Consider the following 14,899-nt stretch of genomic DNA (forward strand, 5'->3'; position numbering starts at 1 on the left):
AATTTATTAATGTCCTCGGAGCCGAATATGTGAATTAACAATTAAATAAAATGGAACAATACCAAGCAAATAAAAAATAAGCGTGACAGAAACAAAAAAACATATTTTAATATAAGCTCAAGAGGTTACTTCAATCGGGCTTCTCAGTTAATATAAAAAAAATAAAAACACAAAGACTATGTTAAATGTTCAGATTGCTGCTCATTATTATCTAGACAGAGTAGCAACCGCGCGCCGCGCCGCCGCGCGCCGCTAACAGCATTTCAATAGATTTACTTGTTGGATCTAGTGTTACGGCTCCGAGGACATTAATATATTGATTTTCTTTATCTTCTTTCTGATAATTTTTCAGGCCCGGTTTTTGAAAAGATCCAAAATTGATTAACTATCTTCTAACCTTTCAAAAATGGCTGGGTTTGGTTGCTCGGCTCTCTGGATACCGCTCAAAATATAAATCAGCTGCCATTTGCTTATGTTTGTTAGACTCAATATAACATTCTAACATATTATATTTCTCAAAATTTTCAAATTTACTCATTTTTTTATTATTTAAAATACACGCACTTCGATCTATTGAAATGAAATGTACCGCATCCATCAAAGGTATGTTCCGATCACCATGATAACCGTTTACTTTGTTACTCGGCGCGGCCTACTATCCACTAAGTGGATATGTTAAGAAAAATTTGAAATGTTGAGGTTGATAGTGAAAATAAATATAGAGTGTTATATATTTTCGAGAAGTCCATGCCAAGCTGAATAAAAAAAATTAAAAATATACAGGAGGTTCTATTTAAAAAAAAACATAAGTATAGTTAATATCTCAAAAAATATTTTTTTCGAAAAAAGTCTGACTACGCCACTGCATTCTACACAGAAAAGTGCCTTTAGAATCTATAATTCATTTTTCCGTGGTTGCTGAAATAAACAAACTATCGAACATCTTCAAAAAGTACAAAATTTGAGAATCCCCCTGTAGCTTCGAAACCGATCAAGATAGCCACGATCCGTTTGCGCCATTGTAATTTTTTCAAAAAAAGAACCCGAGACTGTAGTATCAAAATTTGAATATTTCTCACGGTTTCCTAGATACCCTATAGAAACAACCAAAATGGTCCACCCTGTACAAGGCTATTTATGCAAACACAAAAAAATAAACAAAACATCAATATGCAAGGGCATCCCTGGTGGATGTTACAGGTTTTACACATCAATGTTTTACAATGAAATCTCTCGGTTGAAAATATTTTCAATATGGCAAACCTTAACAGAAAATTGTGTTTTTTTTCTTATTTTACTCTTTATAAAACTATTTATCTTTTTGTATAATACGATTTTATTTTACTTTCAGGCTCATTCTTCTCAACAAGCTTCTGGAAGACGGTAATGTGCTCTACCGAAAAAGCAGGTTGAGAGAAGCGGCCCATCGCTATCAATACGCCCTAAAGAAATTTCCCAGCGACGACCAAGGTGAACACAATCAAGCATTCCATCAGCTCCAAATCAATTTCCTACTAAACTACTCTAGATGCAAACGAAAACTGAACGTAAGTATATAAATAGAAAAAGGAAATAGTTTATAAAAAATGTATGCAACGAGAAAAGAAACTATTTTGACTATCCTAAAATAACATCATCTAAATATTGAATATAATATAAATCTCCCATCAAATTGTGTTTTAATTTTGCTGAAAAAATATTTTCCAAAATATAATTATTATGTGTCTGTAGATTATAGGCTTGGTTCATTTTAGTTGATCTCAAAATTTCCGACCGCAGCGCTGTATACGGGAGAAATCTGAAATTTCCACTATATGTATTTCACTCCGTGCAAATAATATTGAAATCGTGGCCTTGTCATAATATTTAAGTACTTTAATTTGTTGCTACTGCAGTTATTGAAACTATAAAACACTCAGGTACAAGGTTTGTGTGATGCTGATGCTGTTTCGATTAGTAAAAAATAAGTGAAAAAGAATCCCAACTAGGCGTCGTGTTGTGACAATTTCAAATGTTAATAAAATTGCCGAGAAAATGTAAACGCGTAAAGGAGAGCGTAATTAGGGCGTTGTTCGGTGCAATAACATTCAATAACTCAACTTTCCCGGATATTCAACCCTCCTGAAACAACATTTTATAGCAAAATAAACACAATAATCACCACAATACACTAAAACACTTTTACTTTTACACTGGACGCGCGTTTCGCTAACCATGTTAGCATCATCAGCAGATGATTATAAACTAAAGTACATGTGGCAAAATCTAGCCAACCATGTCAGAACCCACTGAGCGTAACAGTTAGATTTCTAAAGGAAAAATCTGATATCTATAGGAAAAATACGACCACACGCAGATATATTCCTAATGAATCACATCATAGTGTTGAACATAAAATGGCGAGTTTAAATTTCTTAGTTCATAGATTACTTAGTTTCCCACTTTCCAACGAAAGATATGAAATAGAAAGAGATTATATTAGGAATGTAGCTGAGTGTAATGGATATTCTCCTTCACTAGTTGATAAATTAATTAGAAAACGTTAGGCTAGGTTTAGATAAATTAATTAGAAAACGTTATAGGTTAATGATTTCTGAAAATTCGACTTTTCAAGTGGAGAAAGATACGTCTATATATTTTTCGAAACCGTTTGATAGAGAGTTATCCCGTGGTCTAAAAGGAATTTTTAAGAATGTCAATTATAAACTTGTGTATAGTGCTAATAATAAATTACAACAATTATTAGGTAATCCAAAGGATAAAACACCTCCACTGGAAAGGTCGGGTATTTATGAAATTTCTTGTAAAGATTGTAATCAGAAATATGTTGGGCAAACTAGAAGATCAATATTAACTAGATTTAAAGAACATTTGGCTCAGATAAGATATGGTAGACCGGATAAATCTTGCGTTGCCGAACATATTGTTGATAAAGAACATTGTATAGATCTTAATAATTTAAAATTAATTAAACAAGTCTCAAATTACAGGCAACTAGAAAGCATCAGAATTAATAAATGTAAAGATAGTACGAACAGAGACAACGGTCCAATTCCTTCAAGTTCTTTGTTCCTACTACTCTAGTGGCGGAAATCTAACTGTTACGCTCAGTGGGTTCTGACTCGGTTGGCTAGATTTTGCCACGCCTACTCGGTGCCCACTGGGCGAGTATATAAACGCTCAACTTGTAGATTGTACTTTAGTTTATAATCATCTGCTGATGATGCTAACATGGTTAGCGAAACGCGCGTCCAGTGTAAAAGTAAAAGTGTTTTGGTGTATTGTGGTGATTTGGTGTTTTTATTTTGCTGTGTAACACCAAAGGTTCCAACCCTCAACGGTAACATTTTATAGCTTCATAGTTTCTCACACCGATTTGATCAAATGCAAAAATGGATTCGAACAGTTCAACGAAACAAGTGACTAAACAAAGTGCTCGTTGCATAATCAAAAAATTTAATAGACAAGAGGATAAAATATAATTTGCCATATTAAGGGTATACTTTTTTAATCAACTAGTGATTAAATGTTTTATGAATATCTTCTAAAATTATTATTTTACGTCGCCCAGTTCGGGTTCTTTTCCCTTAATTTTTACTACTTGATTTCGACCGTATCGAGGGCTGCGTTTAGAATTTTTAAACTCTACTAAAATGCACCAAGCCTATACCTTCTTGTACAAATTTTACCTAATCCTTCACGTTTAGCAGTTTTCCTTCCACTGATATTTATTATTTTTTATAATCTATTTATATATATATATATATATATATATATATATATATATATATATATATATATATATTTATTATTTTACCCTGTGCATATTGGCTTTCTTTTTTTATTATTTTTTGTATTTTCAACTTCTCATACCGATTTGTATTATTATTGTGTCATATTTTTACCTTAAATTTATTTGCGCTCAGCTTTATGCGGTACTTCAAGATTTCGAATCATTTTCTTAACTATTTTATTAATAAATATCACGCAAAGTCGAAGACTTCCACCACAGCTGTTTGTCTCCTATACTGTCGTAATAATTCTACCAATCAAAAAATCATGTTATACGAGATAACCTCCGACTAATATTTATGTTATTAATCTTGTTGCTTACCTATAAAGCGACATTCCATAATCGTTAGATTAGATTCAAGCTGGCTATCGGCCTGGTCTACTGCAACCTTTCCAGATCTATTGTGTTCCCCTTCTGATCCTTAGGTCACATTCTCTCTATCCTTTTCAAAAAGTCTAGTAACTTGGAGACTAAACCCTGCATAATAGGGTTAATGTCTGTCAATAGTGTCAATCGCCTATCATTGCCTAGCACTAAGAACCGTACAAGCAAATGTACATACGTATCGCACCGACATAAAATGTGTTTTGTCGTTTCTTCTGCAGATTGACAGAACCTGTATATGGCTTCGTCCATCAATCCCATTAGCTTTAGATGTCTATTCACCTTGCAATGCCCTGTTAGTAGACCCACTACACCTTTGATTGTCGTTCTGTCTTCGCTTAATAATTTTGGCGAATGTTGTACTATGAACTTTTTTGTTTATCTCTGCCCTGGTCAATGTCTCCACCATTCTAGAGATTCGCTGGCCATCAATCTTTTTCGTGTCATTTTTTGCAATGCTACAGAAGGGTTGTGGGCCTATGAATGCCGTGGTACCGTGGACTTCGGTGTAACCGAGTGGCTTTGGCGCTGCTTGACTTCCTGCAACTTACCGGTTTGTTCTTTCCTGTCTTATTATGTCACACTTCCTTAACCTTTTTAACCTTTTTCCTTAAATATTGTATGCACATGAGGGAGGAGGGTCATGGTCAGGTCCTCACAATAAGAATTGACCTCAAATCCAAGGAGGCAATAGAGAAAGAGGGACATCCTCTATTATAGATACCGGACAACACCGGTATCAGGTCTAAAGAGAGACCAACTTAAAGAGGTGGGGAAAATGGAGACAGATGCTCCAGCCTCATCCTACAGCCTCAACCTCACGGGTTTCTCAGCCGGAGGCAAGCTCCTCGTCTGTGAAGAGCGGCACAGAGAGCAAAAATCCAACCGTGGAAGGGTGTGTACCCTCGGAGGAAGAACTGTTGTCAGAGGAGGATGGGAAATTCCCTGTCCCCTCTACAACAGAGGTATGATGGGTTATAGACTGTGTGATGACTCAAAGATACAATAGATCTTTAAAGTCGCAGTGATTAACACCCCCCCCCCCCTCTTACTCATTCTACATTCTACATTGTATACACATTTATTTTATGCTACACATTTATTCAATAAAAATCAATTGGTGTTTTTTATATACAATTTTTATGTTTTTCTTCCAGGAACCCGAAGAAGCAATCGAATTAGCTAACGAAGCCCTAGCGATGAAACCCGAATCGTACGAAGCTCACTACGCCTTGTCAAAGGCCCGCCTAGATTTAGGCGAATACGAATGCGCACTAAGGGATGCGCACGAAGCTCAGAAATACGCTCCGGCGCAAAACACCGAAGTTAGACGAGTGTTAGCTTATCTGCAAGAAGAGATCGTCAACAAGCTATCGCCTGGCAACAGAATGGCAGCTCATAGGAATTTTGCTGTGTCTGTGGATACTTTACATCAGTGATTATTTAGTAGCACAAAACTACAGTATAAATTTATAATATTGCACATAAGTTGAACATCAAATGAATATTTTTATATACTGTATAAATTTCTGGTTAAAAAATAACGTCATGTAATCTTTCAAATTTGAAAACAAGAATAGTCCAGAAAGATAATTTGGACTTTATTATCTTTACGTTTAATAAGTTATTATAATGTCTCTATTACTATAACATTAATACTTTTCAAGTACGTGTCTGTTCTATTCATAAAAATAAAAGTTGAAAATCAATATTTTATTACAAAATGTATACTATTTCCGTAAGTTTTTTAATAATATCGTTGATTGAAAGAAATGGGAAGATACGCAACCTAATGGGTGAATTCGTGACAAGCCTGATTTGATTTCCCCTTACGTCTCAAGTGCTGTACGGTGGAGACACCAATCGTTCTGCGGTCAACGCGTAAAACACTCATTTTCTCTAATTCGGTCAGTGAAGGGATGTCGAAAACGATGTCGAACATTGTTGCCATATTAAAATGTGTAATGTCTGTAATACGTTTGATGAAAATAATTTTTGGATGAAAAATCCCTGTCTATATATTGAAAATGTATTCGTGTTAAACATAGAATAAACAACAAAAATAATAATTCTTTTGTAGGTGCTGAATATGTCATATGATCGGAAAAAGTCTTTTAGTTGGCTTGGAATGACAATTATTTATATTTGCCATAATATTGACGCCGGTCTTTGTTTAATCATATAATATTATATTAAATTGTTTAATAATAGGAAATCCGTATTATTAACGTAATGTACCCAAAATCCGTAAATCTACGGATTTATCAGTAGTTCTGGCAACACTGTCTCCGGCCACCACTTACTCTGTCGACTGAAAGCAGAACTATGGTATAGTATTCTTTATCCGTTGCACTGTAAACGACTATCAGTGCGCAGCGGCGCAAAGCTAAACTAAATCTCGGACAGGCTGACCGTAACGCCAGCTACACCTCGGACAGGTTTTGTGCCACGAAATTGCCTCTAAGGTTGCGCATCTTCTTATTTCTTCAATCACTAAATTTTAGCTCTTATCTATACTCTCTTAATTCTTAGTAAAAATTACATTCTCTGTTTACAACGATGAATATTTTCCGAGAAATTTAAAATATATGTAAAACGCGTATGTCAAATGTTATTAAATACTTAATTTTACAAGAGATATGTAAAGTGTGGTGTTATTTTTTAAGCAGAAATTTGCTAAAAAAGATGTTAAGAAAACATCTAAGTTGATGCGGGCTTGTACTATACTGATGAATTGTAAACTTTTTTATAGAGACAACAAATTTCTTCTATTATTCGGATCTCATAGTTTTATCTAACATAAACGTGATATGTGTTTTAACTCATCTTTAAGCAAATCTGCATTTCTATAAAATATCTTATGTAAATCTTAAACATGATAAATAAAATGTTTATTTCTGACTAAAAAGTACTTCGTAGCTATGAAATAAAAATACTTACAATGTATATGATCATATGCCTCTTTATATTAGATAAAACTAAAGAAAAATAGAAAAATTGTACTAAACCAATCTATAGAAATTATTTGGAAAAATATACAGTGTTTTGATAATTATCCAACGTTTAGTGCCTTACGAAGTGCGTTATAATGAAAAGAAAAAGACTGACTAAGAATTGATAACTCTAACTAATTGATAACTCTATTTTGTGAATATAAGTAACCCTAAATTAGAAGAACGAAAATCATTACCGTGTAAATAGCTCTAGTTGTTTTTAAAATTACTCCTTAATTTATATATGTTGTTATTTTGTTTGTGTTTTTATTTCGTCATTCCTCGGGATACAGCCGTCCCGCTATTGCAATTTTTTTGTGTTATTTTATTTAATATATTAGACTAAACTATGCTCTCAAATAAAATAGAAAAATAAACGTATATATTTTATAATTATTTTTAATTGTTAATATTTGTAGGTAGCTGTATAATATACACGGGTCAAAAAATTAAACCTAATAAATAAAAAATTAACCGAAATAAAGAATATTTATTATTCCTCGTAATAATATTTATATACGATTGATATATTTTGTAGTAAATTTAGATTTGACTTATATGTTTCTCTAGCAAGTGGTAAAAAATTGAATTATTTGTATCATTCTATTTATTATTATTTTTTTAATTTATATTTTTGTTTAGGATCTTTTCTTGCCAAGCAATGAATGTGAAATTTTGTCTGGGACAGTATTTTTAATTTATTTTTCGTTTCGGCAGTTTGACTGTGTGAGTTTTTAAGTAAATATTTATTATTGAACTTTGTAAAAGCTTTAAGCGCTATAGAAGGAATTAAAATGAATAAACAGTATAAAATAATCTTAGTTTTATTTCATATGGTTCCTTAATAATAATAAATCCGTTGTCCTTAAATAAGCATTAGCTCATATAAAACAAAACACAATTTGGGTAAACTAAAAATCAAATAAACTAAAAAGACAGGAAGAGATGGATGCTAACCAAAACCAGAATGCCTATACAGGAGGACTATCAATAGAATCAGCATTAAAGGAGACCTGCTGCAGGTGAATAGACTGCATGCTCAAAAGTCCCCCCCTCCCCACACGGGAGGTACTAAATATTAGTCCCCGTAATAATCCCCTTCACCAAGCGAAGAATTTTGGAGGAACTAGGATCTCTAAGACCCTGCAGTTAAGAGATTCCTCTCTCGTGGAAGGTCAAGTATCTTAAGAACACCAAACTGACCTGGAACCGCGCCCGGAACCGACATTTGGAAACTGTCACAAAGAGGGTGGTTACTACACTTGTGGTAGTCAGACGACTTCAAGGAAAAATCTGGGGCCTCAGAGAACAAATGGTGCACGGGCTGTACACTGAGATAGTAAGGCCTTCAGTAACATATGCATTCTTGGTATGGTGGCCTAAGGTAACGCAACGAACAACAATGCTCAGCCTCAGAAAGGTGCAAAGACTTGCTTGTCTGAGCATAACGGGGGCGATGAAAAATCAACGCTCACTGCATCAATGGAGGCGACCTTCCACCTCTTCACATAGTGAACACACATAATGACAACAAAGTGTGTTGTATCTAAGGAATAGGGCAGAAACAGGACACTTAAAGATGGGATTCTATCAGGGCACCTCTACGCCAAATGAGATCGGACCAAATGACCACTATTGTCAAGTCGATTTCCTCATGGTCATAGCCGGATTAGCGTAATTAGATTGTAAACTATTTTGACGACGTAGTAATAGAAGAATATAAAAAGAGTATGCCGAAGAGAGCGAAGTTAGTCAAAGGGTTAGTCAGTTCATAGTAAGTTGATAGTCAAATGGTTAGTTAGTTGACAGTGAGTTATCAGTAGCCAGTCAACCAGTTAGTCAGATAGTTAGTGAGTTAGTTGAGAAGTCAGCAGACAGCCAGTCTCAGCCAGGGAAGATGTTTAACTATCTCAATGAAAGAATAATCTCAGCATACTCTGTAAGTCTTGGCATTTCCAAGAATTGTTCTTCAATTTAAACTATTGTATATTTTTGCACAATAAATGTATATTTTTCTAATTGTTGTTTTGATTGAAAGAGAGATCTTGGTCTAAGCGATCCTAGCGAACAATCCCTAAGCTAGATCGCGACACTATGACAAACCATTCGCTACCACAAACCATTCGAGGTTAATAAAATGGATCGAGGAATGTGGGCAGATACAACATTCCTTCTGGACGGACTAACCTGGTATTTTTTGTATTTGACTAAGAGTGGGTCCCATAGGGGACCCTCCACTGAGGCCGCGAGGGCCTATTGTGGCTCAGTTTCTACAAGCTCTAATTTACAAGAGCGTCAAAGTTCATCCTCAAGACCCAGCCTCTTAATATAGGCCGTTATGTCTGAGGGCGATATGTCTCCTAGGTTTGATAGGTCTAGCATGGGTTTGCCAAACATCTCAAACCTGGTCCTGCTCCCAGCGGGGCAGGTACACCTAACGTGCTTCATTGTTTCATCATCTTCCATACAGAGTCGGCATTCGGCGTCTTCCACCAGTCCCGTCCTCTGTAGGTGAGATCTCAGCCGACAGTGGCCCGTGTACACTGCAGTGAGCACACGCGTTCCATTCCTACCGGCCTTTAGGAGTTCTCCTGTTCTATGTTTGGATGGCCCTGCTAGGATTTTCTTGGCATGCTCCATTCGGGACTGTCATTCCAGTCTCGGAATGTCTCACTAACCCATTCACAGAGCCTGTCTCTTGCGAGATTTTTGGGAACGCTAAGTGCCGGTTCTGGGCCCACGAATGGCGAGCCTGCACCAATTTTGGCGAGGGAATCAGCACGTTCATTTCCCTCTAGGCCGACATGTCCCGGTATCCATAACACTTTGTTCCTATCTCCCAGTATATTGAATAGTTTCTTACAATGAAGAATCGTCATAGACGTGCTTTTTGTTGCCTCAAGTGCTTTCAGCGCAGCTTGACTATCCGAAAATATGCATATTGTTTTCCCGGTGTATTGCTGTTCTACCAGCAGTTGCACACAGGTTTCAATAGCATATAGCTCAGCTTGGAAGATCGTGGTGTGTTTTCCAAGACTGTGGTAGATCTCAGTCTTTGGACTGCTGCAGTAAATTCCTGCGCCAGATCCTTTTTCGTTTTTGGATCCGTCCGTGTACCAACACATTTCCGCACGTAATAAGCCGTTTCCCGGCTTATCCCACTCGTCCCTGTTCGGAAACAGGACGTTGTAGGTGCGTGCCAAGAGTTGGACTGGTGGTGTAAGATCCGAGATCATTCCCATAATCTCATCCGACTGTAGTTCTTCTACTAGCCGGTTTTGTATGAACATAATTGTTCCTTGGCTTCCTCGTGCTATATTTAGAAACCTATATGTAGCCCATCTCGCCTCTCTTTCCAAAAGAATTTGAAGAGGAGGTAGATCGAATAGGGTTTCCATAGCTTTTGACGGCGTGGAATGGAAGGCACCAGTCACCGCTAAGCATGCTTGTCGTTGTAATTTCGACAATTTATTCTTTGCCGTTATTTGGTTGGCTTTCTGCCACCAGGCAACTGCACCATACGTGATAATAGGTCTGATGGCCGTCACGTATAGCCAGTACATATTTTTGGGGTTTAATCCCCAGTTTCTACCACAAATTCGGCGGCATGCCCATAGAGCATAGCAAGCCTTTTTTGATGTTTTTTCCAGATGAGAGGTCCAGCTAAGTTTTTTGTCCAGGTTTAATCCCAGATACTTAACTTCCTCCGCAAACGGAATTGTCTCACCAAGAAGAATGGGCGGTTTCAGTTTGTCTGTTTTCCTTCTTCTGGTGAATGGTATGATCACGGTTTTCTGTGGGTTTACACTTAATTGTTCCAGTGTGCACCAGCCGTGAATTGCATCTAGGATTTCCTGTATTTTTGAGGAGATGTCCTCCTCTTTGTGTCCTTTTACTAGGATCACCAGGTCGTCCGCATATGCCTGTGCTTCAACCTCGTATGCATCGATGATTGCCATCAGGTCGTCCGCTAACAGGGTCCACAGAAGAGGAGAGAGAACTCCTCCTTGCGGGCATCCCCTGCCCGGAACAAACCTAACGGACTCACCACTGAGCGAGGTCGTTGCTACTCGATTTTTGAGCATTTGCTCAATCCATTCAGTTATGGTAGCTTCGACTCCTCGTGCTTTCACAGCGCCTAGGAGCGATTGAGGGGTGACATTGTTGAATGCTCCCTCAATATCTAGGAATATCCCTACCGCAATTTCTTTGCGATCAAAGGTACTCTTAATTTCCCCTACCAAATTGTTGAGGGCCAGTTCTGTTGATTTTCCCTGTTGATAAGCATATTGTCGGACATTCAGGGGATTAGACGTAAGAATCCTCCCCCTAATGTGTCCATCCAATATCTTCTCCAGAGTCTTCAGCAGAAATGATGTAAGGCTTATTGGTCGATATGAGCCAGGTTGTAGGTTTTGTTTCCCCACTTTCGGTATGTATACCACCTTTGCTCTCGTCCAGTCAGCTGGCAGGTGTGACCATGCCAGACTTGCCCTAAAAATTCTTAATAAGCGAGGGACGATAATGTTCTCAGCCTTCTGCAATAAGGCCGGAAACACTCCGTCCTCTCCTGGGGATTTGAATGGGTCGAAACTTTCGATCGCCCCTTTAGTCTCCCTATAGGTGATTACTTTCTTCGCTATCTCCCAATCCTCTTTTTTGGGCCGGTTTTTACGACGCATGAGTATCGGGGGGGGTAGCTCTTCATCACCTAGTATCAAGCAGCCTGGGAAGTGTTTTTGGGCCAAAATCTGTAGCGTTTCTTTCCTGGACTCTGTGAAATTACCGTCGGGGCGCTGTATCGTCCCTAGCTCATTCACTGGTTCTTTTGAGAGAATCTTGTGAATTCTGGTGCTTTGAGGTAGATCGACCAGACTCCCACAGAACCTTCTCCAGGACTCTCTCTTCGCCCGTCTTATTTCCTTATTGTACTCCGCCAACGTCGCACGATAAGTTTCCCAGTTACCTGACACTTTAGCGCGGTTAAAAAGCTGCCGCACTTCTTTTCTTCTTTTGTCCAGTTTGTTGTTCCACCAAGAGGACTTCCTATTATCCTTCTTTGTTTTAAGTGGACAGTTTTCACTATAAGCCGTTATAATTGCACATCGCAGTTGCTCCGCTGCAATCTCGATCTCGTCGCGATCTCTCACTTTTGCAATTGTGGGTTCCAGCAGATGCACGAGTGAGCGGTTGTATCCTCCAAATCCGTGCACTTAGGATCCCTATATTGCAGGAGAGTTCTTTCACCTACGCTTATTTCAAACTTTATGTGTCTGTGATCCGAGCACGATGGCTCAGATGATACCCTCCAATTGGATATCCTGTTGATCAAATAATTAGAGCTGACCGTAATGTCTAAAACCTCTTTCCTGTTACAAGTAACAAAGGTTGGTTCGGAGCCTATGTTATTAACTACTAACCCTTCACCTATTAAGTAATTAAGAATTAACTCACCTCTGAAGTTGGTGTCCGTGCTTCCCCATGCCTCGTTGTCGCCGTTGGCGTCGCATCCTATCACCAGCTGTAGGTTTTTCCTCTTGCAGAAGGAGATTAGTTCTCTCACTTACTTTGGAGGAGGTAAATCCGCTGTCTTGTCTCCCGGGAAATATGCTGAGCAGGCAATGAACTCCACTCCTCCACCGCTCCTCCCCGCTCGGATCTTGATATGTACCGCCACCACATCCTGACAGCAGAACCTATAAAGGTTAAAAGAGTGCACGCTCTTTTTTCTAAAATGCATGCCCTAGGTCTGGTTACTCCAGGGGCGGTAATTAGCCTACCCTCTGCGTCCCCAAGGCCACATACGCGGCCTGAGTTAACCCAGGGTTCTTGAATGAAGGCGAGATGCACGTCCTCCTTCTTGAACCTTCTGCCAAGGACGTTAGAGGCGGCCTTGGCATGTTGCAGGTTAATTTGTATACATTTGACTGCTGCAGCCATCCCTGCAGTAGTCAAATTTAGGTTTTGCTCCCACCGTCAGGGGGTCTACGTCCCCTTTTGGTGGGAAACCTACATTCGTTCCGCCTGCCTTTCCGGGTGGGTTTGTTCCCACTCGAGTTGCCAGGCTTCCCCGAGGCTCCAGAGGGTTTAGCTTTAGACCCTTTCATGGCCGGGTTTTTCCGTGCCACTACTTTGCCTCCAGCTCTCTCCCTCTGGGTGTTGCCAGACCTCGTGGCGTCAGTCGTCACCCGAGAGGCTGTAGGATGGTCCCCACCATCTCCCGAGACTGACGCCCTGGTCTGCTCCGTATTGGTTTCATTTTCCTTATCTCTGGGTCGGAAGGTAATCTGCCCAAACCCAAAGTAGGCCCTGAATCCGTTGCGGCGAAGGAGATCCATGGATCTCTCATCAACCGCAAAGGTCCAGGTTTGTCCCGGCCCTGCATCACTCTGGTGGAGGATTCTCCACTCCTGAGTTAGCAGGCTAAGATTCATTCTTCTAAGTCTGTTCAGCACAACATCCCCTCTGAGCCGTTCTCCAGGCTCATCATCGGGAATGTAGGCCGTACAGACATGAGGCTTGGGTATATCCCGCCCCCTTACTGCCCTGAGTTCCATGCCCTGCCATGGCGAAAGGTCGTTGACCATCCTTTCTAACCACGCAGCGCTGGTCTCGTCGGCACAGATTACAAGCAGCCATCCAGGCCGAATCGAGCAGCCTTGGAAGCGTACCTGTAGTCCTTCCTCTGTGCTTGCGTCCACGGCCTTCATAATGGCACGTTTCAACAACAAGAGTTGCTCGGTGGATAGGCTGTTCTCTGGGTGGTTAGGTCGGATTACTCCAACCCTTATTTCCCCAGCGGCTTCCACGTAGCTTCTTGCGCCCTCCCTACAAGGCTTCTTAGCGCTCTGTTCAGGCGTGCTTGCATCCGAGCGGATGCGCTTGCTAGCATTAGGAGCACCAGTGTGAGGTTTATTCTCCTCCGGGTTGATTTGTCTCTTCCCGGAAGAGGTACCCCCACTTATCTGTGCCCTTTGTTTCTCCGCTTGTCGCTGCAGAATCGTCTGCAGAGCGGTCTCATAGGGCATTCCGCCCTTGAGAAGTCTTGAGAGGAGCTTTCTTGTCGCCCCTGCAAACCTTTTCTTTTCCAGGGATAATTTCTCCAATTGCTTGGAGACCCCGAAAGGAGGTTCACCTTCTGCCTTCTCAGGCGAGGGGGATCTGGGCCCCTCTGTTTCCTGATCCGGCTGAGGTGAGTTGTTTGGGGTAGGAATAGTCCCACGCTCCTTAGTTTCCTCCTCCTTAGGAGAAGGATCGGGACGGTTTGATCCATCCTCGTCATTGGGTTTTTTGCTTTCTTGGTCCATATAATGATCCCACGAGTAGCAGGGGAAAGAAACGACCATCACGGCAGAGCCCCGCAATACCGTGACTAGGCATTTATGAGCTGGGAGGTCGCCCGGTATCCCAGGTTAGTCGCTAGTGGTCGGGTTTCCCCCCGACCATCCATCCCTTTGGCGCGCACTATACCGTAGGATTTGGGGAGGTTTTTATAGTGGTACCTCATCCACGCGGCTCAGACAGTAAAGCCAAAGCCCCCATGTCTCTCCTAAGAGAGACTTACGGTATGACGGACGTTAAGTCCCGAAGGAGGTCCCGTCCGGCATCGTTTTTATGTCTTGATGCAGTTCCCTGGCCACGACACTACAGCCAGGGACAAGACATTGAGATGCTCCTTAGACCTAACCAGAGCGCAAGAGGGGTCCCCTCCGGTGCCCTGGCCGGGAGC

General features: G+C 40.1%; 2 protein-coding genes across 2 annotated transcripts in view; one reads left to right on the forward strand and one right to left on the reverse strand.

Annotated features, from left to right (window-relative positions):
- The window catches only part of LOC115874415 (protein TANC2), a 42,496-nt gene extending 34,513 nt beyond the window's left edge, over positions 1-7,983 (forward strand). Inside the window, exons 12-13 of the mRNA XM_030889582.1 lie at positions 1,352-1,547; positions 5,335-7,983. Coding sequence (XP_030745442.1) covers positions 1,352-1,547; positions 5,335-5,616 — 478 coding nt within the window. The 3' untranslated portion in view covers positions 5,617-7,983. The remainder of the gene's footprint in view (positions 1-1,351; positions 1,548-5,334) is intronic.
- A 5,144-nt stretch (positions 7,984-13,127) lies between these two features.
- LOC115874428 lies at positions 13,128-14,516 on the reverse strand. Its single transcript, XM_030889595.1, has one exon. It carries the CDS (start codon positions 14,514-14,516, stop codon positions 13,128-13,130), a length of 1,389 nt encoding a protein of 462 aa, XP_030745455.1.
- Between the last annotated feature and the right edge of the window lie 383 nt (positions 14,517-14,899).

This window comes from Sitophilus oryzae, unplaced genomic scaffold (genome assembly GCF_002938485.1).
Source record: "Sitophilus oryzae breed Bouriz unplaced genomic scaffold, Soryzae_2.0 scaffold_1018_pilon_pilon, whole genome shotgun sequence".
NCBI classification, from domain to species: Eukaryota; Metazoa; Arthropoda; class Insecta; order Coleoptera; family Curculionidae; genus Sitophilus; species Sitophilus oryzae.

Coding starts and splice junctions, on each gene's coding strand:
- LOC115874428 (XM_030889595.1), bottom strand. CDS start 14,516: ATGGTCGTTTCTTTCCCCTGCTACTCGTGGGATCATTATATGGACCAA.